Source organism: Melanotaenia boesemani, chromosome 16 (assembly GCF_017639745.1).
Source record: "Melanotaenia boesemani isolate fMelBoe1 chromosome 16, fMelBoe1.pri, whole genome shotgun sequence".
NCBI lineage: Eukaryota > Metazoa > Chordata > Actinopteri > Atheriniformes > Melanotaeniidae > Melanotaenia > Melanotaenia boesemani.
Window position 1 is genome coordinate 11755229 of NC_055697.1, and position 24096 is coordinate 11779324.

Genomic DNA, 24096 nt, shown 5'->3' on the forward strand with positions numbered 1-24096 from the left:
CTTATTTATCATTCAACAGGACAGTCAGCACAGCTAAACATGGATTTAATTTTACTTTATGGCAATTAACTGAATTCCACACATCTGTGGCTAAGGGCAAAATATCTGCTAAATCTGAGGGTTACAACTTAAGGCCAAAGAACCAAGTCATAGACCTGTAGCACCATCTATCTACAAGAGATGCAGCAGTCCTTTGCAGTTCATTGGAAGACTAAAGTCTGTCAGATTTACTGGAAAATTTTTATCCTGATAAATTCATTTAATCCTTTTTCTTGCCTTTATTGCTGTTTGTTCTTTATGTTTTAATTTCTGTGACTCAGATACAGGTGAAGTTAATTTGGCATGTTTTCGGCAGGTAGGAGGGTCGTGTGAATCACACTGAAGCTGTGATTCCACATTTAGAAAAACAAAAAAAAAATACACAACCCCATTAAACTTTAATGAATAACTTTATTGATAGATGAGAAAATGTAAAGACATTGCTTTTTGTGGGAGTGAACCAAATGTCAGAAATATTCAAAAATATTTACAGTTCAGGTCTTCAATTTGCAAATAAAATATAAGTTCCTGCATCTACGAACTAATCATGCAAATGGAACATCTTTCTCTCTCTCTATACACACACACACACACACTAATAGAAAAAAACTTTATCAATTCTCCCAATTATGATCACTCAAAGAGCACTTGGTGATAAATACCATCATGTTCATTGACTTTACCAGGTAACTAAAAGGATGTAGATCAAGGTGAGCAAAAATAAGTTAGACTTCACAGACTTTCTTCCTTTTTTTAGGCAAGGCAGGGATGACTTATTTTCAAAACAATTTCAACACTTTTTTGAGAATAAATTATACATTTTTACAGACAAGAACAGTGTGCAGTAGGAGAAACACAAGAAAATAGTAGGAAGTGCATTAATAAAGCCTTTCCATAAAACAGGAAATCATCCCATAGTGCTTTCAACTGTCATAACATTCACATATTTTAGATTAATCAGCCTGTCAGGGTTTTTTTCTTAAGTTTAATTAAATGTTAACAGCAAAAATAATTGTCACTTATTTTTCAAACAATCAACCTCATAAAGCTGTTGTGTCACCAAAGTCTTTGTTCCACTGGGCGTACATAGAAAGCGTTGCTGGACTAACTGTAGGTTTAACACGCTTCAGGGAATCTTCAAAGTCTTTCTTCTTAATGTTCCGCATCTGTGGACACACATGGAGAAAGTAGAGCTAAAGTCATACATCCTCTTTAAATTCTAAGATTTGACTTACCAAGATATAATAAATTAAAAAGCAAGCTTCTGCTTTGAAATGCAGACACTAGGGATCAGAATCAGAATAAGATTCTTTCTGGTGCAGACAAAAATAGAGCAACGGGTAAGAGAGTTCAGAGTGCTGTGCGCCGCCATGTTCATTAGGGATGCACCAATACCACTTTTTTTAAAACCAAGTACTTACATTTGAGTTCTTGTCGATACTGAGTATCGATAAGAGTACTAATAAATCTCATTACGTTTCACCGGTAAGGAGTGTGGACGAGAATGTCAGATGCAATGACTGCGTTAACTGATTAACTGACTGGCTAATTGTGTGTTAAATGTGTGTGTGTTAAATATGGAGGATAAAGTGGTAAAGTGTGATAAAGCAGCTACATGCCCAAAATAGGCTTCTCTCACTTAGATAATGCCAAATTTGGATTTTTATTATGGTATGAATAATAACTTTGTTTATGCATTAAAAACAATTTTACACATTGATTCCAGAGATTAATCTCTTTGCATTAACATGCTCATTTAGACAGCCCTGGTTTTTCACACTGGTATCGGATTCTGTAGTATCGGAAAACACATCTATTCCGATTTTTTATTTTCTCATCGGACCAACACCTGATACTGGCATCGGAGCATCCATAGCAGAAGCAGTGTGAGAGAAACTAGATACACCCAAACTTCTTCTATAGGAGTTAAGGAAGTAGGTAGCATTTTAATGATCTTAGAAGAGGAATTGTTGCTGCTGGTTGATCTTAAATAATTTTAGAGCCCATCATTCTACACAGAGAAAAATTCAAGGCAGTTACCAATCTTTCCAACATTGGACATCCCAGTAAAGTCATCCCAAGATAAGACCATTTAATGCTCAGAGAAAGTGCAAAAAAAAAAATCAATTAATTAAAATAAAGCAAGCATCTCAGACTCTGTAGGACATTACAGCACTTTCTGCTGGAGAAGCGCTATCTCAGCAAAGGAAGGGTTGCAGATCAGTGTGTCTCTAAACTGCAGAGGGGGCAAAACATTTTGCAAAAGTACAATATGAACATCATGGTTTGGTCAAAAATATCACATGAGGCACTTTTGATAATTATTGTGTCAATATCAACATCATTTTTACCAGAAGATGTAACAGTAATTCCCACCAGCACACACAATGCTTAGGATAATGTGTTAATATGCTCACAATTCATATCTGGAAAATCTATTATATATATATATATATATAAAAAATTGGCAAATGGGTGAAGAGGTGGAGCTGGATGATTGACACCCATCAAACTCCGAGCTGCCTGTAGCTAAGAGCTAATCGAGCCAACCCAGAGCTAACCCGGAGCTAACGGTAGCTAACCAGCTAACGGAGGTAGGCAGGCTAAAGCTAAGGCACGCTGTTAGCTGGCTAAAAACCGTGGTTGTGCTGCACTCTCCCTTCTTGCCACGGATATTGGATGCATGTCAATCAAAAGGACACGCCCCTAATCATGCCAAATTTCAAGATTAAATAACATCCAAACGGATGAGTTTGAAAAAAATTCACCCCCCTCACAGTTGTCATGAAGGTAAACGTGACCTATTAATCCTAAAACGTTTTTTTTTGTACCAGGATTTAAACATGTTCATTTCTGCTGTGAAGTTGGCCTTTTTAACATGGAAGTCTATGGGGATGGACTCTATTTAGGAGCCAGCCCCTAGCGGATGAGGGGTGAACTGTAATGTTTTGCACTTCACATTTTACCGGTGGAGTTTGCCGCTTGATACACACACACACACACACACACACACACACACACACACATATATATATATATATATATATATATATATATATATATATATATATATATAAAGATACTGTTGTGTACTGCAAAGGCAAATTAGCAGCACGGAGCCATGCAGCAATATGGGTGCTTTAACATGAGTATCTTACCTCGTTAGCAGGCATATTACGGACTTGGTCCAGTCCCAACTCTAAGAAAGACAAATTTTCACATAAAAATTAACCACCTTAATGACCAATAGAAATGTTAATAAGTGAACAGAAGGATGAAGGAACCCTACCTCTGATGGGCCCAAGTGCAGCATCTTTGGCTAAAAATGTCAGATCGCTTCCTGAATATCCTTCAGTCGCCCTATAACAGATCCAGAGATTAATGCAAAGTCACACAAAATAAGCACAGAGCTGTTGAGGTTGTTTATATAGAACTCACTTTGCAAGAGATGACAGCTCATTTTTGCTCAGTGGATTCCCATGTTTTCCCAAAAGGTTTTTCAGTAGTGTGAGTCTTGTCTGGAGGAAAAGTGAGAAAAAAAATGACTAATTTCATTCTAATGTAAAGTTTACTAAATATACTCATTGGTGAATGAATACCTTCTCATCTGGCAGCGTCACATAAACCCTTTTTGCAAAACGTCTGTTTGATAAACACAAAAACAACAAAAATAGTTGTCATCTTGCTTAAAAAAATAAATAAATAAAACAAAGAACATAGAAGAATTTTTTTTCAGTTGTATTACGTACCTCAAAACAGCTTCGTCAAGTTCCTGAGGCCGGTTAGTTGCTCCCATTACCAGCACCCTGTCCTCGCCTCCTGACTGCACCTGAAACCCAGACGTGCAGTCATGACAACGTGTTGTCAGATAAAACAGTTACCAAAACGCTGAAGACTGTTTAGGATAAAACTTCTGAGCCTGCTGGCTCACTTACCCCATCAAACTCAATGAGAAACTCAGTTTTTAAACGCCGGGAGGCATCGTGTTCCCCCTCCTTCCTTTCACAGAGCAAGCTGTCCACTTCATCTGAGTCAAATGAAAAACAAAGAAAGGTTCATTTCTGAGCTGAAACTGGAGGTTGAAGCAGCAGAGCAGAGTAATACGAACCTATAAAGATGACAGAGGGCTGTAACTCTCTGGCTACTGCAAACAGTGCTCGTACAAGCTTCTCGCCTTCTCCCACCTACAACAGTGATTACAGAAAAGAGTTAAAAACTACAGTAACATAAAACTTAACGTAAACAAAAAAGTTTCTTACCCATTTTGATGTCAAACTGGCAGCACTAATGTTAAAGAACGTGGCATTAGATTCTCCAGCGACTGCTTTTGCCTGGCAAGAAGACAAAAAGGCTGTCATTCAAACGAAAATAAGACAAAATAACAAGACACATTTGCAAATAATAAACCACAGATTGATCTGAATGAACAAGTTTGTTGTGCTGAAATAAACATTTGACATACCAGCATGGTTTTTCCATTTCCAGGTGGACCAAATAAAAGCAAACCACGTGCAGGTGTTCTAAGGCCAGTAAACAGCTAGACAGAAATAATGAAAAGGTGTCACATATAAATCTAAAAAAGGCATATGTAGAGTACGTAAAGAAAAGTTTTAAAAGTGGTCACCTCAGGTCTAATGGCAGGAAGGATGACAATTTCTTGGAGTGCTTGTTTAGCCAGGTCCTGACCTGCGACATCTTCAAAGGATACAGATCCCCCCCTGGAGTGAACAAAAGACGACCCATTTATCATGTGTATTTTAGGCTTTTTTTGTTGTTTTTGCATATCAAAAAAAAAAAAAATCTTTATAACAGTTCTTGAAATACCTGTCAACAACTTCATTAAGAATCAAGTTGGCCAGTTTACTGTCTACATTCTTGAAGTTTTTCATATCCCTTTTTGGAGGTTGTTTTGCAGCTGCAGGTTTTCCATTCGGGGGCTTTCCAATCCGGGGGGTCACCTATGCCAAATTCAAATTATACAGAATACCTTACGGATTATAGCACACAACTAGACTTTTAATAATAATAATAAAAATAAATAAATAAATATCAAAGATTACCTTTGGTTCTGGGGGTCTTGTTGGGGATCTAACAGCAGCAGGGGTCTTACATTTAGAGGATGCACCTGACATTGAGGGCTGATTTGAGGATTGTTGAGGACCACCTCTCTTTTTAGATGCCAACGTGGTCTCTGTGAAGCAATGACAGGGAAAGATTGATAATTTTGGAAATAGTCATGAACACATTCAAGACTATATATATAGGATGTCAGTTTGCGAGGTGGCTACAAACCTATCAGAGCAAGCCTGTCTTTTGCCATGGTCAGATTAGAAACCATCTTATCTTGGAGTCTCTTCGATCGAGCATATTGATCCCCTAAAGAAGAAACACAAAGCAAAAGCCTTAAACATTCTGACACCGGGCATCACGTACATCTGAGTATTTGTTTAACACAGTACCTTGTCCAGTGAGCTCTACTGCAATACCCCTCTCAAGCTCAGCAATTCCTCTCTTGTACCACTGTACAGCCTCCCCCTTTTCTCCTGTCATCACAGACATTGGGGATGTTTACCACAAGCTGTCACATATACCTGGTTAATGGATGAGTCATAAACACTATAAACAAACCTTTATCATCTTCGTCGATCTTTAACGCCTTCGATATGTACTCAAACGCCTGTTTATGGTGGTTTTTAATTAGCTCAGCGTTGTCTTTACTTTTAGGTGTGTTTATTTTTGCAGACATTGCTCTCGTAACTGTCGCCTTGTTCTCAGTCCTGGTTAAGGTAGCTCGTCCTGAGTAAAACACGACATTTAACTTTTAAATTCCAATATAAAAGAAATCACAGCTTGAGCTTAAAAACTCGCAATCGTTTGACCTAATATGTTATTTAAATTATAGTCCATCACTGTAAAAACAGTTGTGCTTCCGCTTTCCCGTTGTCCACTCGGTCCTCTTCTTCCCGTTGTTTTTGTGTGGTCGTGGAGGACTAAACGTCTGTTCACAGTTCTGTATCGCCACCTAGCGGAACGGAGGGTAACCAGTCATCACGTATTTCTCGTTCGAACAGCATGATGAAGTTATAACAACATATAAATCAAACTGTAAAAATGTAATTTTTTAAAAATATACCGCATTAGATATGTATGCTAACATTAGAAATATAGTTATAACCAAAAGAAGGTGCTATTAAAATATTTATTCCATTTCCCCCCTTCCATGGATATTTCCTTTTTCTGTTCATTTAGATATTTTATTTTATTTTTGGGGATACTGATATAAATGGAAATTTTTGTGTTGAATAAGTAATGTGTTGTCATTGATTACTGGCTACTGAATCAAATCAAATTTAAATTATATCTTGGAAGAATGTGTGATATTAGCAAACAACAAATTGTTATCTACTAGTATTGTATCATGATCAAACTTGTGATTAACACTGCTAATAAGCTAGTGTGTAGGCAGACATTTGTCTCAATCATCTGGGAAAAATAATTATACACAAACACACAAATATGTCAGGTTCATATTGACTGTGTAGATTCCACTAACACAATGTATTCCATAGCCTGTGTCCTTAAACTTAGATATCACATTTGAAAGCACAACCTTTGCTCTTAACCTGACAGTAACCTACTTCTAATCCTGAACCTAAAACCAAGTCTTCACCCTCAAAAACACTCATGAGGACAAAATTCTTGTCCCAATGTTCACAGGAAGTTCCCATAAATTGGTGTTCAATCAAATTTTAATCCCCATCATGTAGGTAAACAAGTATATACAAATACAAAGATTCCATGGAGTGTTTTGACCTATGGTTTTGAAATGATGTGTTGTCTATGACTCAGTGTCACATGGATACTGGAATACCTGAAGCTGTACAAGATCAACAACACTCTAAAAGCCTTCACTGAAAATGAGAGGGCTAAGACCTTGCAGGACTTCAAGATATACCAACAAAATGGTGGTGGCCAACCTACCAGAAAACGTGATCGTGGATAAGCAGCAAAGGAAAGCCATAATGATCGATGTAGGCATCCCCAATGAAGGAAATATCAGGAAAAAGGAAATATAAAATACCAAGGACTCAAGGAAGAACTGGAAAAATCCAGGAAGGTGAAGGCAACAGTAGTATCAGTGGTCTTCGGATTTGGAGCACTGGGTTGGCTCGAAACAGAAACCTGGAGAAGCATCAGACATCTCCATCCAGAAGAGTGCAGTCCTAGGAGCAGCTAAGATACTGCACAGAACCCACAATTTTTGTTTCTTTTTTCATGGTACTCAGCATGCTTAAAAATTTTCCATTGAGAACAAATAAATAGTTTTTGAATTTATGAAATATTTATTAATTCATAAAATCATCTGCTCTATAATATTAAAAAGTAAAGCATAAAATCTGCACACACACGTGCAAAATAAATGCATTGATTTTTTATCTTCTGCTTTAGTATGTATATGTCAGATTTGGACTTACATTTTTAGTGAGATAAACAACCAGGCAAATAATAAAACATGAACTGTAAAATGAACTATGTTATGAATAACACTAATTTTAATTTAATTTAATTTAATTTAATTTAATTTAATTTAATTTAATTTAATTTAATTTAATTTAATTTAATTTCTTGTGGAGATGGCACTTCTCTTTTGTTTATTTTGGCTTTTTTTCTGCTGACATCCCGGTTTCCAGGGCCACGCTCTACCCGCTCACCTGACGAGCGACACAATTTCATAATCAAACAATTATTTTGTTGGGTCCGCTCCTTTACAGTCAGGCGGTGATAACCCGGGGAGAAATGATGGCGAGCGGCGGAGGAGGAGTTTGTCGTTTAAAAGAAGAGGAAAGCTTTTGCCGGTGATAAGAAGAGGCTTTACGAAAACAAAAAGAGGCATGCATCTTTCAGGGCGAAATTGATCATAAAAATAATAAAACCACAATTTCACGATTTGTTTCAGACTGTAGTCTAAAAAGTACAGCAGTGTCCAATTTGGATGTATGTTTGGATGTGCTGCCTAGAGTACTTAAAAGGAATCATAAAACCAGCAGAAGTTACATACTGAACAAATAAAGGCCACACATCAATATTATTTGTCAGGTTGGAAGTTTATTGGCAAACCGACTCTGATTTGTTTGTTCCACCCATGTGTTTAAAAGGGTCAATCTCGCTGAACAGAGCAGGTCATCCGGCTGACAGCCCGGTTTAAATGGACTGAAAACACCGTCAACCCGGCTCACCACCGGGTCGTCCGGGCATTAGATGGTGCGGACCCAGTAAAGGGACTGCCTTCTGACTTCTTCCACCAATCACATAATGTTAACGATTAACCACCCAATAAAAATACTCAACGTCACATCAATAACACTTTCAGAGACGCCCCTTACCTAGCTCGACAGACAAATCAGTAATCCTCAGATTCCGACTGTGACAGCATTAAGCTTTAATATTGGTGTACCGGGTGTTTAGCATTGGCACATTTTGTAAATCGTGCCTTTATGAATTTACATGACAATACTACCAGACTCCAGACTGTCGACCAACTGACACCTTATTAGCCGGCAGCAAAACAGACCGCTGACGGTACTCTGAGCTTGTTAGCCAGCTAGCCCAGCTGTCTGTACAATCGAATTGCTCTTTGTCTTTTCAAGCAAGTCAGCTAGCAGGCGTTGTTTCCTGTCGGTCAGCGAAAGTCGAATTTTTTCAACTTTGTTTTGTTTAATTTAATTTTATTTTATTTGTTTGAAAGGAGTTAAGCTAACCAAGATAGGCGGCTTGGGAACCAAGATGTCGAATCGAGTGGTGTGCAGAGAAGCGAGTCACGCCGGGAGCTGGTACTCTGCTTCGGGTAACTGTCAAAAGAGGACGGTCCTAGTTAGCACGCCGAATGCTAGCTGTTACTGTTGTTCTTTTTCTGATGTATTATTGTTTTTTGTTGGATCTTTATTTTTCATAATCTCAAATATAATAACTTGTCTCGCCGTGGCAGGCGGTGATGAGCAACGTTTTGGTTGTAATGCTAATGAAGATAATTTAAAAGTCGGTTAGCTAACATTTATCTGGCATAGTCTGCCTCGTCTCTGTTATCCCATTTGGAGCATGCTTGGTTATTCAGCACTTCATCCTCTGATGGTGTCTCAAAACAAAGGGGCATCAGCTGCTGGGTAATCATTTTTTGACAAGCTAACAACTCGACCAAAGCTAACTTGGCTAATATTATAGAACTTCATGGCCTACATGCTAACTGACTCGCTACACGAGACAAATCTCGAAACAGCCTAACCCAGTTTTAGTTTAGACTGTTATAACTATTGTTTGTCTTTTTAGTCTTTCGTCCAGACTCTCTTCATTCCTGTGCATAAACGTCCTCTGCCTTGAAACAAAGGACTGGGCAGGGCTGGGCAGAAAGCTGAAGTTTCATGTTGCACCCCTTCCCCCATTTTACAAGCCATTCGCTAGATTTTTTTTTACCCACAAGACAGTCAGCTTTTCGTTTCATATGCTTTCTCGACCACCCTGTAACTCATTCAGACTAAACATGTGAAGTAATCAAGTAAAATAAACCATTTATATTTATCTAGTATTCTTAGTTTACAAATAGATCGAGATTGAATATTTAATCTGTTATGCCCATTTTGTATTAGATTGGCAAGAACTGTGTTAGATGCTGTTAGTGGGGGAAATGGGTAAAATTCTGCTCTGATAAGGTTAACTGTTGTCACATGTGGATTTCACCACTTGAGCCTTATTATTGTTGTTTAAGTGGTGTATTGGAAATTGTACCTTTAATGCAGTGTTTTATGTTTGAAACTTTACAAATTCTCTTTATGTTGAAGTTGGTTCAGCCATGATGCTTTTGGTCTTGAGTAATTGAAATAATGTAATTAGAAAAAGTTTATTTCATATTTGTATTTTTTTTGTTGTTGTTGTTGTTTTGCAGGGCCCCAGCTGAATGCACAACTAGAGGGTTGGCTGTCCCAAGCACAGTCCACAATCAGACCAGCTAGAGCCATCATAGCACCGTAAGAACACACTGACAGTCGGAAAAAAAACATCTTGTATAACTCCTCATTCTACACTGACACATGTTTTTGCTTGCAGCCATGCTGGGTATACATACTGTGGTGCTTGTGCAGCACATGCCTACAAGCAGGTTGATCCCTCTATCACGTAAGTTGTTCAGCTTTCTGACTCAGTTCCTCATTCAAGAAAATGTTTCATTTGACTGCTTCTTAACTTAATTTCTCTCCTCTCACACAATGAACAGATGCTAATGTAGATAGCCGATCATAGTGCTGGTGGTATACCTTATATTGAATGGTGTGAGTGAGATGAAGTCTTGTTGCCCTTCAGTCGTAGGGTGTTCATCCTGGGACCTTCACACCATGTGCCCCTCTCCCGCTGTGCCCTGTCACCTGCAGACGTCTATAGAACTCCCCTCTATGACCTGAGAATTGACCAGAAGGGTATTTAATGTTTTTACTTCTAACATTTCTACTTATTCAACTATGTGAATGTCTCTCAAATTTATGTGTACTTGTGCTAATTGATAAATTACTCCTGGAGTAGAGTAACCACAGTGTTTGTGTCATTTAAAGTTTGTCAGATTTTGAATATAATGCATATGGGAAAAAAACAAACTAATTACATATTTTAATTATTCTGATCCACTACACTGAAAATGCATTTTCAGTTTAAGTAAGTGCAGCTCCAAAATGACTGAATCAGTGGATTTTCTTTGATAACATGCACAAATTAAAGTGAGACTTCTTTTGCAGTTTATGCTGACCTCTGGAAAACTGGGTTGTTTGAGAGAATGAGTCTGCAGACAGATGAAGATGAGCACAGTATTGAAATGCATTTGCCTTACACTGCTAAAGCCATGGAGAGGTAATGCTCAAGGGAACGCCATTCATTAAACCACAGCATTGGCACTTTCACAGGGAACTGAGTCACAGATTGAAGCATTTTCTGAACTCTTTCTAGTGAACAAGAAGTTGGGACAGAATCCCTTTTTATTTCTTTTCATTGGCTTTGTTTACATTCTGTACCATTAAGCAGGATTAAACTGTTGCAAGGACACATGGAGAGTAGCATGAATAATTAATAAAATCTTCTACTTTGGCTGAAGACAGTCATTTGCTTAGTTCTACAAGAAAAAAAATAAGCTGGGATCATGCATGAGTTAAACTGAGCTAAATATATACAGATTATAAAGTAAAAAATGGTTTTGTTAAAGATTAGCCAAATTGTTGCATGTCAAGTGTAAGAATGAAACTAAATAATTAATGTTACAATGTGATGTTGCAGCCACAAAGATGAATTCAGCATTGTTCCTGTGCTTGTGGGTGCGCTGAGTGAGTCTAAGGAGCAGGAATATGGGAAGCTGCTCAGCAAGTACCTGGCAGACCCTTCTAACCTTTTCATCATCTCATCTGACTTCTGCCACTGGGGTATGTGTCAACAAAAATAAAAAACAAAAGCAAAAACATTGAATGTTTAGGATTACTCTGCAATTAAAATACTGTCTGTGATATTTTGGTATAAATGCTGTAAGTGTGACATGGCGTAATTATGCTGTTTGCTGCTGTCTGTTTCTCTGTTGAAGGTCAGCGGTTTCGCTATACGTACTACGATGAATCTCAAGGGGAGATCTACAGGTCTATTGAACATTTGGATAAAATGGTAACTACACAGATGGATCTGATTTAATCATGAGATCACCAGTGGACACAAATGCAACTTTCTCTGGTTAAAAAGTGCACTTAAAACAGCCACTAAGCCAGATTTATTATACTTTGTATAAACTGTATAACACGCTGATCATGGTATTTGCGTATTTTGATTATCCCCTCTTTTAAAATGCAGAAAGACAATAATATATTGACCCCCTCCCCCTTTTAATAAAAGTTTGTGTTTTTTAACACAGTATATTGGATTTACAGCTATTTGAAGATTATGAGAAATGGGAACCTCCCTAATGACTGAAGGATTTATTATAAATCCAAACTAAAATATTTTGTGAAACATGACTTTAAAAAATTAGAAAAAATTCTCCTTGCATACGTATTATAGTATTGAAAAGCATATGCAAACAGTTTAAAAGCAAGTCGTTTATAACTAGAGGAGTTCAGTTATATAAATGTTGGCCACATTGGGACAGGGGCTGCTTTAGTGCTGGCTCGCTCACTGTCTGGCCTTTCTGAGAAACTTAATGGATTAAGCTGTCATTAATTCCACATGCTTTTCTTGATGGGGTAAATCAAAATGTCTGGTTTGAAAAACCGTAATAAAGGAGAAGAAAGACAACTTGTGTTATTAATAACGTTCAGCACTTTTATGATAAAATGGAAATGTTACGGTTTTGTAACTTTTAGTTCAGCTTTTTCTGTACTTGTGCAGGGAATGGGTATTATAGAGCAGCTGGATCCCATGTCTTTCACTAACTACTTGAAGAAGTACCGCAACACCATCTGTGGTCGTCATCCAATTGGAGTGCTGCTAAATGTAAGTACCGCAAAAGAGGGGCCTTGCTAGATGTATCAGATACGGGACCCAGTCTTAACATGAAAGATGTAATTACATTGATACAAAGACCCCTGGAACAAAACAAAAAAGTGTCATAAACTTGACAGAGTGATCTCAAGACTTGTGTGTTGTCATCAAGGTATAGTTTAGTAGCGGCATGCACATAGCATAGTTACAAGGTGAGCAAAGATCATGTCTCAGGCTGTTTATATAGTAGCATGAGATCTAATATCCAGAAAACATTTGATTTCAAAGAGAGGCCAAAGAAAATGGAGTATTGAGTACAGCAGTAGTACAGCAGATCTGAGCACTGACCTGGTAAAAAGTCATGGTGAGTACATGGATGCTAATATAACTAGCACATGCAACATCTCAAGGTAAAGCCACAGATATTAAAGAGCTTTTTTACCACAACCTCAGCCAGATTAAATGAAATTGCAACATCTTTTGGTTGTTTTACTGCTAACATATAGATTTACAGTATAGTTGAGAGTAGCAGCTTTGTTGACATGATACTATATAGACTTGAATATCAAAGTAAAAAAAGATATGACACTCAAATCAAGTTTTTTCCAATTCTACAAAGTAATAATACTTGTGATTACCTGATGTTATATTAGATATTTCCATATATTTGATTTGTTGCCATGAGACTCAGCAAAAGCATAATTACAATATTTTCTATATTGATTGATTTTTAATTATGATCTAGAATTTGATTATGCTGTCAGTATGCACATATGTGTGATTACATGCATTTTAACTATATTCATATGTATTTACAATTTATATTCACATTACATATTAGTACATAAGCAACAGACTGCCCTTTTTTGTTTTTGTTACCCCTCCTTTCTGCCATCAGCAGTAACAGGCAGCCTTTTTATAAGGGGGGGGGGGGGGGGGGGGTTCTTGGGGAAAAAGTTGCATATAGTCTGAAAAATATTAGAAGTGTGTTTGTGCTGTTTGCTTAGGTCAGAAAAGCATGAGCTGAGTAGATACCACCTATTTGAGGTTGTGAAAACATAATTGCCTCAATGGTTTGGGAGCATAACATAAGTTCACTCCACAATTTCACCCCTGCTTTTATTCAGGTCCACTCGTTCTTCCTCACATGCATTCAGTGCTTTTCTCCACCGGTAGCTCAATATTTTGCTGTAATAAATAGGTGCATGTTTAATGTGATGGACATCAGGTAAAGTCCCTTTTTTTTTTGACTGAAAATGTTTGATGCTCACCACCAAGATCAACAAATTTAATTTGAGATCATTTAATCACTCAGCCCTATTCTCATTAGATAGAAAAATACTACCCTTGTCAAAGAAATAACTATCAGAATGAAGAAGAATTATTTGTTTTAAGTTGATGCATTTTATTGCAGATATTTGAAGCTGATTTAGTTGATGAATATAGATTACAAGTTACAAGATTATACTGTAACAATCTCTGTAATCCTGCAGAAAGACTAAACTATGATGCCAACCTCTAGACTTAACTTTATATTGCTGAGTATTGCAACATATGTGCTGCTGCAGGTTAGTTGACATTCATGAACAGTAAAAACAAATTCCTTAAAACTGTGTGGAATCTCTTTGCATGCCGAACGATGCTAATCAGCAACTAACTGGATGTTACTGTTTTGCAGGCTGTGGCTGAGCTTAGAAAGTCCGGTTTAGAAATGAACTTCTCTTTCCTGAACTACGCCCAGTCAAGTCAGTGCAGGAACTGGCAGGACAGCTCCGTGAGTTACGCTGCCGGGGCGCTCATCGTCCATTGAGGTCAACTTCTGCAGGGGCCAATGCAACACCGCCACCCTGCCCTTACTATCTATCGCCATAAACCACCCCATACAACCCCTTTTGCCCCATCCCTAAGTTACACCCACTATTTGAAGGAAGGACCTAAACACTTAAAGCCAATACAGTTCTTTTCTCTGCTTCTCCCTCAGCTCTTCTTCTTCCAGCCTCCTCTCAGTTTGAAATGTCTCACAGAGCTTTTGGTTGAAACATTTTGCTTGAAGTGCAGTTTGGAAATTATGTAGGAGGAAAAAGCTAGCAGAGATGAGATTTGTCAATTTGAATTGGAGGAAGTGTTTTTTGGGGGGAGGGGGGGGTTTGGATCTTGTCTTTTTTTTTTTCTTTTTTTGCAAGGACTGTAGATGTCCTCTGACTACCCCTTTTTTTTTCCTTACAACACAAAGGATTTGACTTGTAAAAAGGCAATCTTTATATTTGGACTCAATATGTTCTGTTGTATTTAGCCTCAGAAAAGGAATTAAAATAAAGCTATAAATATTAATGAAGGAGAATTTTCAGATGTTGCCTGATAAAAAAAAAAAAAATGAAATGAGTCTTTTGATTGCTTCAAGCTCTGTGCAACTTTAAAGTTTGAAAACAGATTCATAGGTAATTGCTACTAGTGCTCAGCATACATTGTAGTTTCTAACAAAGGGCTGCATCCAACAAAGTTCACTAACTCCCTGCTGTACAAAACCAAAAAAAGAAAAATATGTCATCAGATTGGTCTATTAAATATATTTTATTCTTTTTAAATTATTATTTGTAGTAGTTAAATCAGACATGATGGTATTTACTCAGTGTGTAGATGCAGTGGCTGTTACTTCAGTGGTAAAGCTCTAACATGGTTGGCCCAGTGGATGAATGTGTGTGACAGTGATCTGGGTTTCCAGTCACACACTTATAGCATTAAAGAGTGGTTTTTGCAGGGGGCCAGGCTACAGTTGTGGGTGCTACAGAAATATAAACAAAGTTGGATTTTGTGTAAACGGACTCCCAGCACGGACACCTCTAGTCTCTGTTTACACTGCCACTTTGAATCTCTGTAGTGAACTGAAATGTCAAATTAATAGGCTGATTTCCTAGACTTGTATTAAATGTCTGTTACACATTAAGTTCTGCAAAAGCAGCAAAGCTTTTGTTTTAGGTCTAAACAAAAATGCAAGGTGAGAATTTCCAAGACTTCTTAAATTATAGGAAGTATATTTGTGCTGGTGTCATTTGCAACTCTTTTTATGTTTTGATTGAAGAATGCCCAAAAGATTTAAGTAAAATATTTTTTTTCATCCTTATATTTGATTTCAAGTCATGAAAATAGTGAGTCCATACAGTACAAGTATCAATTAGATAAACTCACTGTAGATAAAACAAGTAATAGATGCCACAAGTACTTAAATTAGCTTAATGCCATAATAGTCTTCTGTATGTTTGCCCTTGATTATTTTGGATTTCTTGTAATGAATACTATAAAAAAAAAAGCATAGATATTTGCTTAAAGATCAGTTAAGTAATAAAGTGGTTGCTGCCTGAAACTCATGTTTTCATGGTGAACAGACTGCATACGGAGGGAAAATAAAGACCGGTGGTTCTTAGTAGCAGTTAAAATGAGCAGCACCGTGTATGCTGTCCTGTCATGGGAGATTTGAATGTTACTCATCTTTGACTTTTACCACTGAAGTCAAATATTCTCATTTAGCCATGCAGGCGTCCGACAGCAGTCCCTCCCTCCTGGCGCCGATGAGATGTCGCCTTTGCCACTGAGCTGTTGAACTAAGTGTGTACAGACTGAAAGATGAATCACCAAATTCACTTGACCTCTAAGGCTAATTTAAGGGAATCTAGCAAAGCATGACACACTGTGCTATTGTGCCTTTTATCACTGTTGCACATGAACATATAAAGCGTATTCTCACTTTCAGTCTTATTTTAGAATTTGTTCTTCAGGTTTTTCTTGTGTTTCAATGTGTAACACCCCCCGCCCCACCTTCCCTTTTTGCAGACAGTCTAACTTTGTCTCCAGTTCATCCAACACACCCAAGTGTATGACCTGTCTACCCAGTCTGTTGGTCTAAAATGGCACCAACTGTTATCTCCTTTCTCCAGCAGGGAGTGGTGTTCTGTTTTGTCACACATCACCTCATACCTGTAGGAGAGAGAGAGACGAAAGCTAAACCTCCACACTGTTCATTTTTCTGTTTATGAGTATTTGTTTGTCGTTTTAGAACTGGTTTTTGTATTTATTTTTTTTCTTTGGTTAGAGAATTGGATCTTACACGTCATATACCTAAAAAATACTGCTTAATTACTCCCTTAATGGAGTTTTTTTGATCTCAGGTTCCACTGACAAAGCATCCCAAAAGGCTCTTCACAAAAGGCCGAGGATTCATGTTACAAAAGAAGTAAAATGTACTGAAAAGAAAGTCTGCTCTGGTGTCTTGTATTTTTTTTCCCCTTAAGTTTCATTGAAGTGTATTTGTAGCACCACAGCAGTTACAGACAATATTTGCTACCCCAGAAAGCAACCGTAGAACCTTAACTGTAACTAGATAAAAAATCCTCAAATGAAATTAAGTGTTTAATGTATTATCAGTGAACACAATATGATTTATCATTAGACTTTTGTGTATCAGTTTATTTGGGTTTGCAGCATGTAATTTTATTGGTATACAAGTTGACAAGTTGGCTGCAAAATTATACATACAAAATTAGACTAAAATAATCCATAGAACAAACACCAAATGTGTTAATGTGATATCAGATCATTCAGGAAAAGTTAGGGTTATCATCACCAATAAAGGCAGACCAGTAGGAATAAACCAACCCAAGCAAATTATTAAATCATTTCAGACAGTATAGTTTATACTAATAAATATCTGCACTAAATCCAGCAGTCATGAGGGTTTCAATAAAGGCTTTTTTAGACCCACTCAGAAAGGTGCTGGTTCAGTTTTTATATTTTACCATTTATGGTGCTGTTGAAATGTTAACGGCTTCATTATAAGCTTTAATAACCATATTTAATGGGCTTTAAAATGACAAAGTTTTTTTCTGTGAGGAATTACAGAATATGTGCTCTGGATCTGATACTTTCTTGTATCATAAGACTTCGGGACCAAGCTTTCTTTGCGTATCCCTTTACATCAAACATTACAAAGTACAACAAAGTGAATCTAATGACTTCTATTTATATCATCCTTTAAGAGATTTCTTATTTATGTAACATGTATGCATCTTTTTGTGCCTAACCTTTGATGTTATTAAGAAGTTGTGAGGTTAGCTTGTTCATCCACCCACTTGTTAGTCAGCAGGGCTGGAAAAAATTAAAGGTCATTTATTCGATCCTCACTTTGCAATCATCTGTGCATACCCAGGAGGGAAAATGCAAGTAGAGCTGCATAAAGTGACAATCCTCTGGATGTTAAGTAACAGGATGGACAGGTTTTAAGAACAACAAAGAAAATATTTGAATATCACCAAAACTAATCTCTTGTAGGTGACTTAATTGATGCTATGCTACTCCAGTTTTAGTGGTAAATTCACATTTCTATCCAGAGTAGGGTGACACTGACTTAACTTCAGTCTTAGTGTACTTATTTTTAAGTACACTGTGAAAAAGAGGACATGTCTCAGCAGGCTGACAAACCTCTTACTTATCTGGGAGGAGTCACGGAGGATGTTTACATTTGTGGAACTTCATACAAATGCTTAAGATTAGTTCATAAGTGGAAAGGATTCCAGCAGCGCTCGCCATCCTGGAGGTGTAGACCTGCAAGATGTACTGCTATGAGAGACCTGTCAACTATCTGAGCTGGGGGATCATCCTGATAGGACTTGGCCACCTGGTCTATCATAAAAAGGCACAGACCTCCTATGGACGCTACATGACACACTCTACTCAAGCAAGGATGGTACCTGCAAAACTAGCCTGGTTTTTCCAGGAGATGCCAGCTTTCCTGATCCCACTACTTTTGATGCTGTCTTCACACAAAACATCCAGTATGGGGAAATACCTGTTACTAACAACTTTTTGTTTGCATTACTTTCAAAGGTAAGATCAGATACAGAGTCATTTTTTTGCCTTTTTAAAATGAAGGGAAGAGTATTATTCAGTATTCCATTAATTCACAAAACAAGGAATTTAAAACTCAGATTATCTGATTTCTCCCATTTGACTTAGAAATCTACTTTCTATATTTAAAAATTCCATAAAAACTACTGAGATTTTGTACATGATGTAAATTAACACAGTGTTCTGTAACTTGTATTATGTATTTAGTCCTTGTACTTTTTAGCTGCTATGAGAACCAACTATGTGCTGTTCAAGCAGTGGTAACATTTTCAGAAGGTTTACAGGGGAAAAAGGGGGAAAACAAAATTTCCAAAAGAATATTTCCAGCTACTGTAATCTGAAACAAGACCCTGAGGAATGCAGTGTTAATCTCACATGAAGGAGGGAGCTTCCTGGCATCTTAAAAATGCCCCCATTGAGCTAAAAAAACATTATTTTTGCAAGTACCGTGGATGAAAGTAGGGTAATCTCCTCATTGTTCCATCTGATGTATCTAGTATCTCTCCATTATTCACAGGACATTTATCTATTCATTGCTGACCAGAGGACAGCCTTTCCCACTGGATGTGATGGTGGCAGCATGTTTCTTCTGCCTGATGAATGGCTTCTTGCAGGGTCACTACCTGCTGCATTGTGCCAACTTTGATAATGAATGGTCAACTGCTTATCATTATAAAATCGGTAAGCACAAGATTTGGGCTTTTCTTTTAAAAATATGTCTTTTTAAATATATATTTTGTGTGTGTTCTGAATATGTCACAAATTCCTACAAGGATTACTGATGTTTTATGTTGGAATGGCCATCAACATACACAGTGACTGTATATTACGCAACCTGAGGAAACCAAAAGAAGTAGTTTACAAAATACCTACAGGTATGAAAGAGATTATTCTTGATTACCCCTTTTTTTCCAGTCAGTGCTTGTAGTGTCATGTGGTCTTCTTAATCTCCTGCAGGAGGTCTGTTTGAATATGTGTCTGGTGCCAACTACTTAGGAGAGATTGTGGAGTGGTTTGGCTATGCTTTGGCAACCTGGTCCCTTGTGACACTCTCATTTGCCGTGTTTAGTTTCTGCGTTATTGGACCAAGAGCCTATTATCATCACAGGTGCCCAATATATTATAAGGCTAGGGAGTCATTATATTACACTATATTGCACTGTATCTCTGAAAGATTGTTGTTATATTTTGCTCTTTTCTTGCAGGTTTTATCAGGAGAAATTTAAGGGATACCCTAAGTTTCGAAAGGCTTTGATTCCATTTGTCTTCTGAGAGAAAAAACACTTGTCTGTCAACTTGCTGAAGCAGAATGAATAAAACATCTCCAGAAGACGAGTGCACAAATTAGCATTTGTTGTGGTTTTTTAACAAATTGCAATGCACAAGAATCTGTTTAGATCTTGAATGTGGTTTTAATACTGTGCAAAATCCATAATAATCACTACATATTTTATCTTGAAAGGTTTTGTAAAGCATTCATTTAAATTTAATTTAAATCTGAAGAGGTTTTTGAGACCTACCCTCTTTTTCAATAATGAGACAAAAATTCTAAATTAAATACTAAAGAAAATTAGAAAAGTTTTGTATGACTTACAGTCAGAAGAAGAAAAAATGTTTCTAAGTGTTTGCAGGATTTCAAAAGCCGATCACTGGAGCAAGCTGAATAAAGATGACAAGGCCTAAATGATGGCTTGCCATTTTAACTTTCATAATTAAGAGACTTTCATGAGAATAACCACTGACTGGAAATTAATCTTAGTGAAGAAGTCTGAAGCATTTGGAAAGATAACAGTATCATAATACAAAACTAATAACAGACTTTATCATCTGAGTCTGACTGAATGTAGGCAAATTAGTCTTGTTTATATGTATAGATATCCTACTTATTGTTGTAGCTCACAGAGAAGCTTGTCAACCTGGAAATAAAATAAAAGTTTTAGATGCATAAAGATATCAAGATATTTGTGCTCAGTTTAGAGTTGCAGACTATGATATGCAAACTGGAAGTTATTGGGCGATTATCTCCAGTATAGGACCCCCTTCATGCAACTACCAAAAAGCTGTGGTCCCCCACCCCACGCTGTAACAAATGTTTGGTTTTATGCTTTCATTAGTTAGCTTCTGGCCACAAATTGTCTTTTAATAACACCAAAATATCAACTTATCATCTGTACTGTGGTGTTTCTAAGACATGTTTCATTAAACAAATGGTGCAAAAGGTTACCAGGATAAACATGTACTCCACTAATACAGGTCCACCAGCTCACTGACCTCATTAAACCACACAGTACATAGATCAAAACTGATTTAGGTGTACAATGTGTAACCTACTGAGAAACTTATTTATTTTTAACTGAAGATACAGTACAAGTCAAAAGTTTAGACCCACTTTCCCATTAAATCCAAACTTTTTGACTGGTACTTTATATGTTTTAAAATATTGCTGTATAGCAGATTTTGATGACCCTCATTTATTCACTTTGTTTGGGAAAACTGTGGACGTGGCCTTAATTTTAACAATCACACAAGCTTTATACAGTTAAAGCCTCACAGACCCCCAGTGCTTTATGGGGACTCCTTTGCGGGGTCAGGGACCCCAGGTTGGAACTACTATAAAGGATAGAGACAGGTAAAATGCAGAGACTTCTATCCAAATTTGGATTAAATATTTTGTTATTACTTTTATAAATAGTGAACAAGATGGGACTTTTATTACACCCACTGGAACCCCCTCTGTCTGTATAAACTGAATCATGAACTAAAACAACATCAGTCTTTATTTGGAACATCACACCCACCTTACACTAGACAAAACACTTTTCCTTTAATTCATATCTTGAATTACAAATCTCACATCAAGTGCAAGATTAGCCGTTTCCACAGCAACTTTCATTGCACTGAGTTTAGCAGCGAAGGAGTCCAGCACTTTTGGCTGTTTAGTGTCTCTAAACAAGGGTGCAGGAGAAAATTCTGTGTATTCAGTGTTTAGATAAGTCCACTTGTTACTTGGGCAACTACCAACCAGTCCACAGCCACAGAATCCCAAACTACCTTCTAAGTGTTCTTTCAGTACATCTGAAGAAACAGTCCAGTGGTGAGCGTGGGTCAGATCGATTGCAGAAGTTCCACCATCATGCTCCAATGACCTGGCCACATACTCCAGAGACTGGCAGAACATCTTTACGCCGAGAAGGAACTCGGTCTGCGAACACCCTAATGCTGATGCAGTCTCTGATACTTCATTCTTGCTCTACAAAATAAAAATGGTACAGTCATGACATGCTATCAAGAAGAAGTGTAGACAATATGACATTGAATTTGGATAAATCTTAAGTGGATCTGACCTTGTGTCTAACATAAGTAGATAAGTGGGTCTCAGTACAGCCACCTCCAAGTAAAGCACATGGTTCTTTTAGGGTGAGTCTCAACAGATGCTCAGTCTTCTGGCACACCACCTTCAGCATAAGCATAGAAGGAAAATAATGTCAATATATTCATAAAAAAACATCTTATTGGTCAATATTCTAAGCTGACATCTGTGTGTAAAAATCTATTACTCTATAATTTATTTTAAATTGATTTTAGAAAAATATCTTGTCAAATAAAGGATCCTTTTATTTTTTCATAAATTTGAGTGACCTCTAAGTTGACTTTAACAAAGAACAGGGCATTTTATTTGACATAGCCACTTTGGTCCATGATGTAAATATGTGAACCACGTCATTTGCTGTCAGTCCACTCAGGTTGATTGCATGTTGAAAACATTAAAAAGATAAAACAACACAGATAGATAAATATAAAAGCAAAACAATAACATTAACGTGTCTTTCACATCTTTAACTCCCAAACTAAGAATGCTGCTCTACCACCTACTTTCAGCTCGTTTAACATTGTCTCATTCCTGTGGCAGAGGATCATTGTGCAAACTGCAGACTCCCCGACCGGATGTAAATGCAGCATTTTCCTGGAGCCAAACTGCCTTAAACCGGCATCCCTCACCTTCCCGTAGGTTGTAGGTGAGATCCTGGTATGTAATGTGGCCACAGGTAGAGCACCTATTTGTTAAAATACAGAGCAGAAGAGTTAGGGTGCAGTTCCTAGTGTCTGCACATTAGAAACATTAATGTAACATTATGAATGTTGTTATTAATTTAATTCATTAACTGCAGTTAAAATGCAAACTGAATCAAACCTATGCCTGATGAAATATTTAAATAGTAATTAAGCTCATTAAGCAGTGTTATGATTTGGTTAAATAAACACTTGTCTCCACATTGAAGAACACTTACCTGCCAGCTGAGCTAGAGGCTCCATAAGAGTGATTCCAAGTCTCTCCACCACTATGATGCCTTGACCTTTTAGGTATTGCTGCAAGACTGGGTGGATGACTTTTTGGCAGACAAATAACTTCACTTCATCCTTAGCCACCTGTTTTCCAATTTCCAGAAGCTGATCCAGTATTTGTGACTCAGTGTCCAGACCTGGATACATCTCAGTTATACCATCTCCTAGTTCAGGAAGGTCTCCAGCTAGTGATATACTGAACAGCACCACATGCAGTGGATTAGAGATACTGTGTGCTTTGTTAAAGCAAAAGTCATCAGGAATGTCCACCAGTAAGCCTGGAAAGACTGCAGATTCTAGCACAGGCTGTCCCTCGATAGTAACTGTAACTATTCTGCCAAGACTGACTGTACCTGGGGTGTTACAGGGAACAGTCAGCAAGAATGCTCGCACAGTCATATTGCTGACGTGGATCATCTCTGGCTCTGCAAGTACACATGCTGGTTTGCTGGAGATAATACTGCGGGCTAATGTGATCAGGTTCTGGCTGCTGCAGAAGTCAAGCTTCACTCTACAACCACAGTCATCTTGTTGTAGATAGTTGGTGCAAACAGCCAGCAGGTGCTTGTTCACTCTGATAGCAACATTTCCTCTAAGTCTTGACGCCGATGATTGTTCGATAAGGGATAAACAAAAAATTGCAGCAAACAAACCACAATCGCTGAAGCGAGAGACGTGGTTGAGAATGGAGGTTTTTATCAGATTGATAAAGGGCTGAGAGGAGGAAAGGGCTGGAAGTAAAACTGAGGAGACAGAGGTGGTTACAACGTGCCCTCCAATGTTATTATGAACTTGTTTCAGTCTAGCTGTTGGACCGTAACAAGATCTCAGAAGTTCCCTCATCAGATGAAGCTTGTTAGAAATTTCACTGTTGTTCAGTGGTAGATCCATACAAACAGATGGAGATTTCTTCACGAGTCGAGACATCACTGGAACAGCTATTTCCAAAAGAACAAAGTACGTAGGTAGGTTAAAGTTGTTAAAATCCTTTAAATAACGACGTCATTCGTCAAGGCACGTTATATACGACGAGAACGCCCATTCAACATGTACTTTTGGGGTAATTTAATAAAAAACATTACCGTAGTAGCTTTTTTTTTTTTTTTTTTTTTTTTTTTAGCACATTGGCTATTTACTAATCGGATCATTAGCACTGCCTGACCAAAAATAAACAGATATTTAGGACAGTTTAACAAAACTTCTAAAAACAAAAATCAAATATTTTTATGACTAAATGAAATGATTTGATATTAAAAAAAATCTATATATATTAGCATTATATTAAACTGCAAGTATGTCGGTAATTTAAACAGGGCATATAAA

The 24096-nt window shown here is 37.4% G+C and overlaps 5 protein-coding genes across 5 annotated transcripts in view; 3 read left to right on the forward strand and 2 right to left on the reverse strand.

Annotated features, from left to right (window-relative positions):
- Positions 1–430: 430 nt before the first annotated feature.
- Positions 431–6022, reverse strand: LOC121655797 (spastin-like). The gene is made up of 16 exons (XM_042010642.1): positions 5668–6022; positions 5499–5582; positions 5332–5415; positions 5100–5230; positions 4864–4997; positions 4664–4757; positions 4502–4576; positions 4299–4370; positions 4148–4223; positions 3975–4066; positions 3789–3868; positions 3639–3681; positions 3478–3557; positions 3329–3399; positions 3198–3238; positions 431–1205 (listed from the first exon to the last, which is right to left on the reverse strand). Exons 1-16 carry the CDS (start codon positions 5783–5785, stop codon positions 1080–1082), a joined length of 1401 nt encoding a protein of 466 aa, XP_041866576.1. The 5' UTR covers positions 5786–6022; the 3' UTR covers positions 431–1079.
- A 2381-nt stretch (positions 6023–8403) lies between these two features.
- On the forward strand, positions 8404–16756 carry memo1 (mediator of cell motility 1). The gene is made up of 9 exons (XM_042010647.1): positions 8404–8884; positions 9977–10058; positions 10138–10206; positions 10390–10502; positions 10815–10926; positions 11347–11489; positions 11645–11721; positions 12439–12543; positions 14210–16756. Exons 1-9 carry the CDS (start codon positions 8824–8826, stop codon positions 14339–14341), a joined length of 894 nt encoding a protein of 297 aa, XP_041866581.1. The 5' UTR covers positions 8404–8823; the 3' UTR covers positions 14342–16756.
- Positions 16757–17834: 1078 nt separating this feature from the next.
- Positions 17835–19910, forward strand: srd5a2b (steroid-5-alpha-reductase, alpha polypeptide 2b). Its single transcript, XM_042010648.1, has 5 exons — positions 17835–18408; positions 18947–19110; positions 19203–19304; positions 19387–19537; positions 19635–19910. Exons 1-5 carry the CDS (start codon positions 18134–18136, stop codon positions 19699–19701), a joined length of 759 nt encoding a protein of 252 aa, XP_041866582.1. The 5' UTR covers positions 17835–18133; the 3' UTR covers positions 19702–19910.
- Positions 19911–20487: 577 nt separating this feature from the next.
- mkks (MKKS centrosomal shuttling protein) lies at positions 20488–23700 on the reverse strand. The gene is made up of 4 exons (XM_042010646.1): positions 22719–23700; positions 22303–22484; positions 21774–21884; positions 20488–21679 (listed from the first exon to the last, which is right to left on the reverse strand). The coding sequence occupies exons 1-4, from the start codon at positions 23698–23700 to the stop codon at positions 21254–21256; spliced, it is 1701 nt and encodes a 566-aa protein (XP_041866580.1). The 3' UTR covers positions 20488–21253.
- Positions 23619–24096, forward strand: part of LOC121655798 (SLX4 interacting protein) — a 30794-nt gene continuing 30316 nt past the window's right edge. The window contains exon 1 of the mRNA XM_042010644.1: positions 23619–23738. The gene's annotated coding sequence lies outside the window, so the exon portion shown is untranslated. The remainder of the gene's footprint in view (positions 23739–24096) is intronic.

Excerpts from the sequence above, each read along its gene's own strand:
- LOC121655797 (XM_042010642.1), bottom strand. The coding sequence starts at position 5,785 with ATGTCTGCAAAAATAAACACACCTAAAAGTAAAGACAACGCTGAGCTA. Across the intron at positions 4,067-4,147 it reads GCCCTCTGTCATCTTTATAG|ATGAAGTGGACAGCTTGCTC; the intron begins GTTCGTATTACT and ends CATTTGACTCAG. Across the intron at positions 1,206-3,197 it reads GTAATATGCCTGCTAACGAG|ATGCGGAACATTAAGAAGAA; the intron begins GTAAGATACTCA and ends GTGTGTCCACAG.
- memo1 (XM_042010647.1), top strand. The coding sequence starts at position 8,824 with ATGTCGAATCGAGTGGTGTGCAGAGAAGCGAGTCACGCCGGGAGCTGG. Across the intron at positions 10,059-10,137 it reads GCTAGAGCCATCATAGCACC|CCATGCTGGGTATACATACT; the intron begins GTAAGAACACAC and ends TTTTGCTTGCAG. Across the intron at positions 10,207-10,389 it reads CAGGTTGATCCCTCTATCAC|TCGTAGGGTGTTCATCCTGG; the intron begins GTAAGTTGTTCA and ends GTTGCCCTTCAG.
- srd5a2b (XM_042010648.1), top strand. The coding sequence starts at position 18,134 with ATGTACTGCTATGAGAGACCTGTCAACTATCTGAGCTGGGGGATCATC. Across the intron at positions 18,409-18,946 it reads TGTTTGCATTACTTTCAAAG|GACATTTATCTATTCATTGC; the intron begins GTAAGATCAGAT and ends CATTATTCACAG. Across the intron at positions 19,538-19,634 it reads AGAGCCTATTATCATCACAG|GTTTTATCAGGAGAAATTTA; the intron begins GTGCCCAATATA and ends CTTTTCTTGCAG.
- mkks (XM_042010646.1), bottom strand. The coding sequence starts at position 23,700 with ATGTCTCGACTCGTGAAGAAATCTCCATCTGTTTGTATGGATCTACCA. Across the intron at positions 22,485-22,718 it reads GCCTCTAGCTCAGCTGGCAG|GTGCTCTACCTGTGGCCACA; the intron begins GTAAGTGTTCTT and ends TTTAACAAATAG. Across the intron at positions 21,885-22,302 it reads CAATGTTAAACGAGCTGAAA|GTGGTGTGCCAGAAGACTGA; the intron begins GTAGGTGGTAGA and ends CTTATGCTGAAG.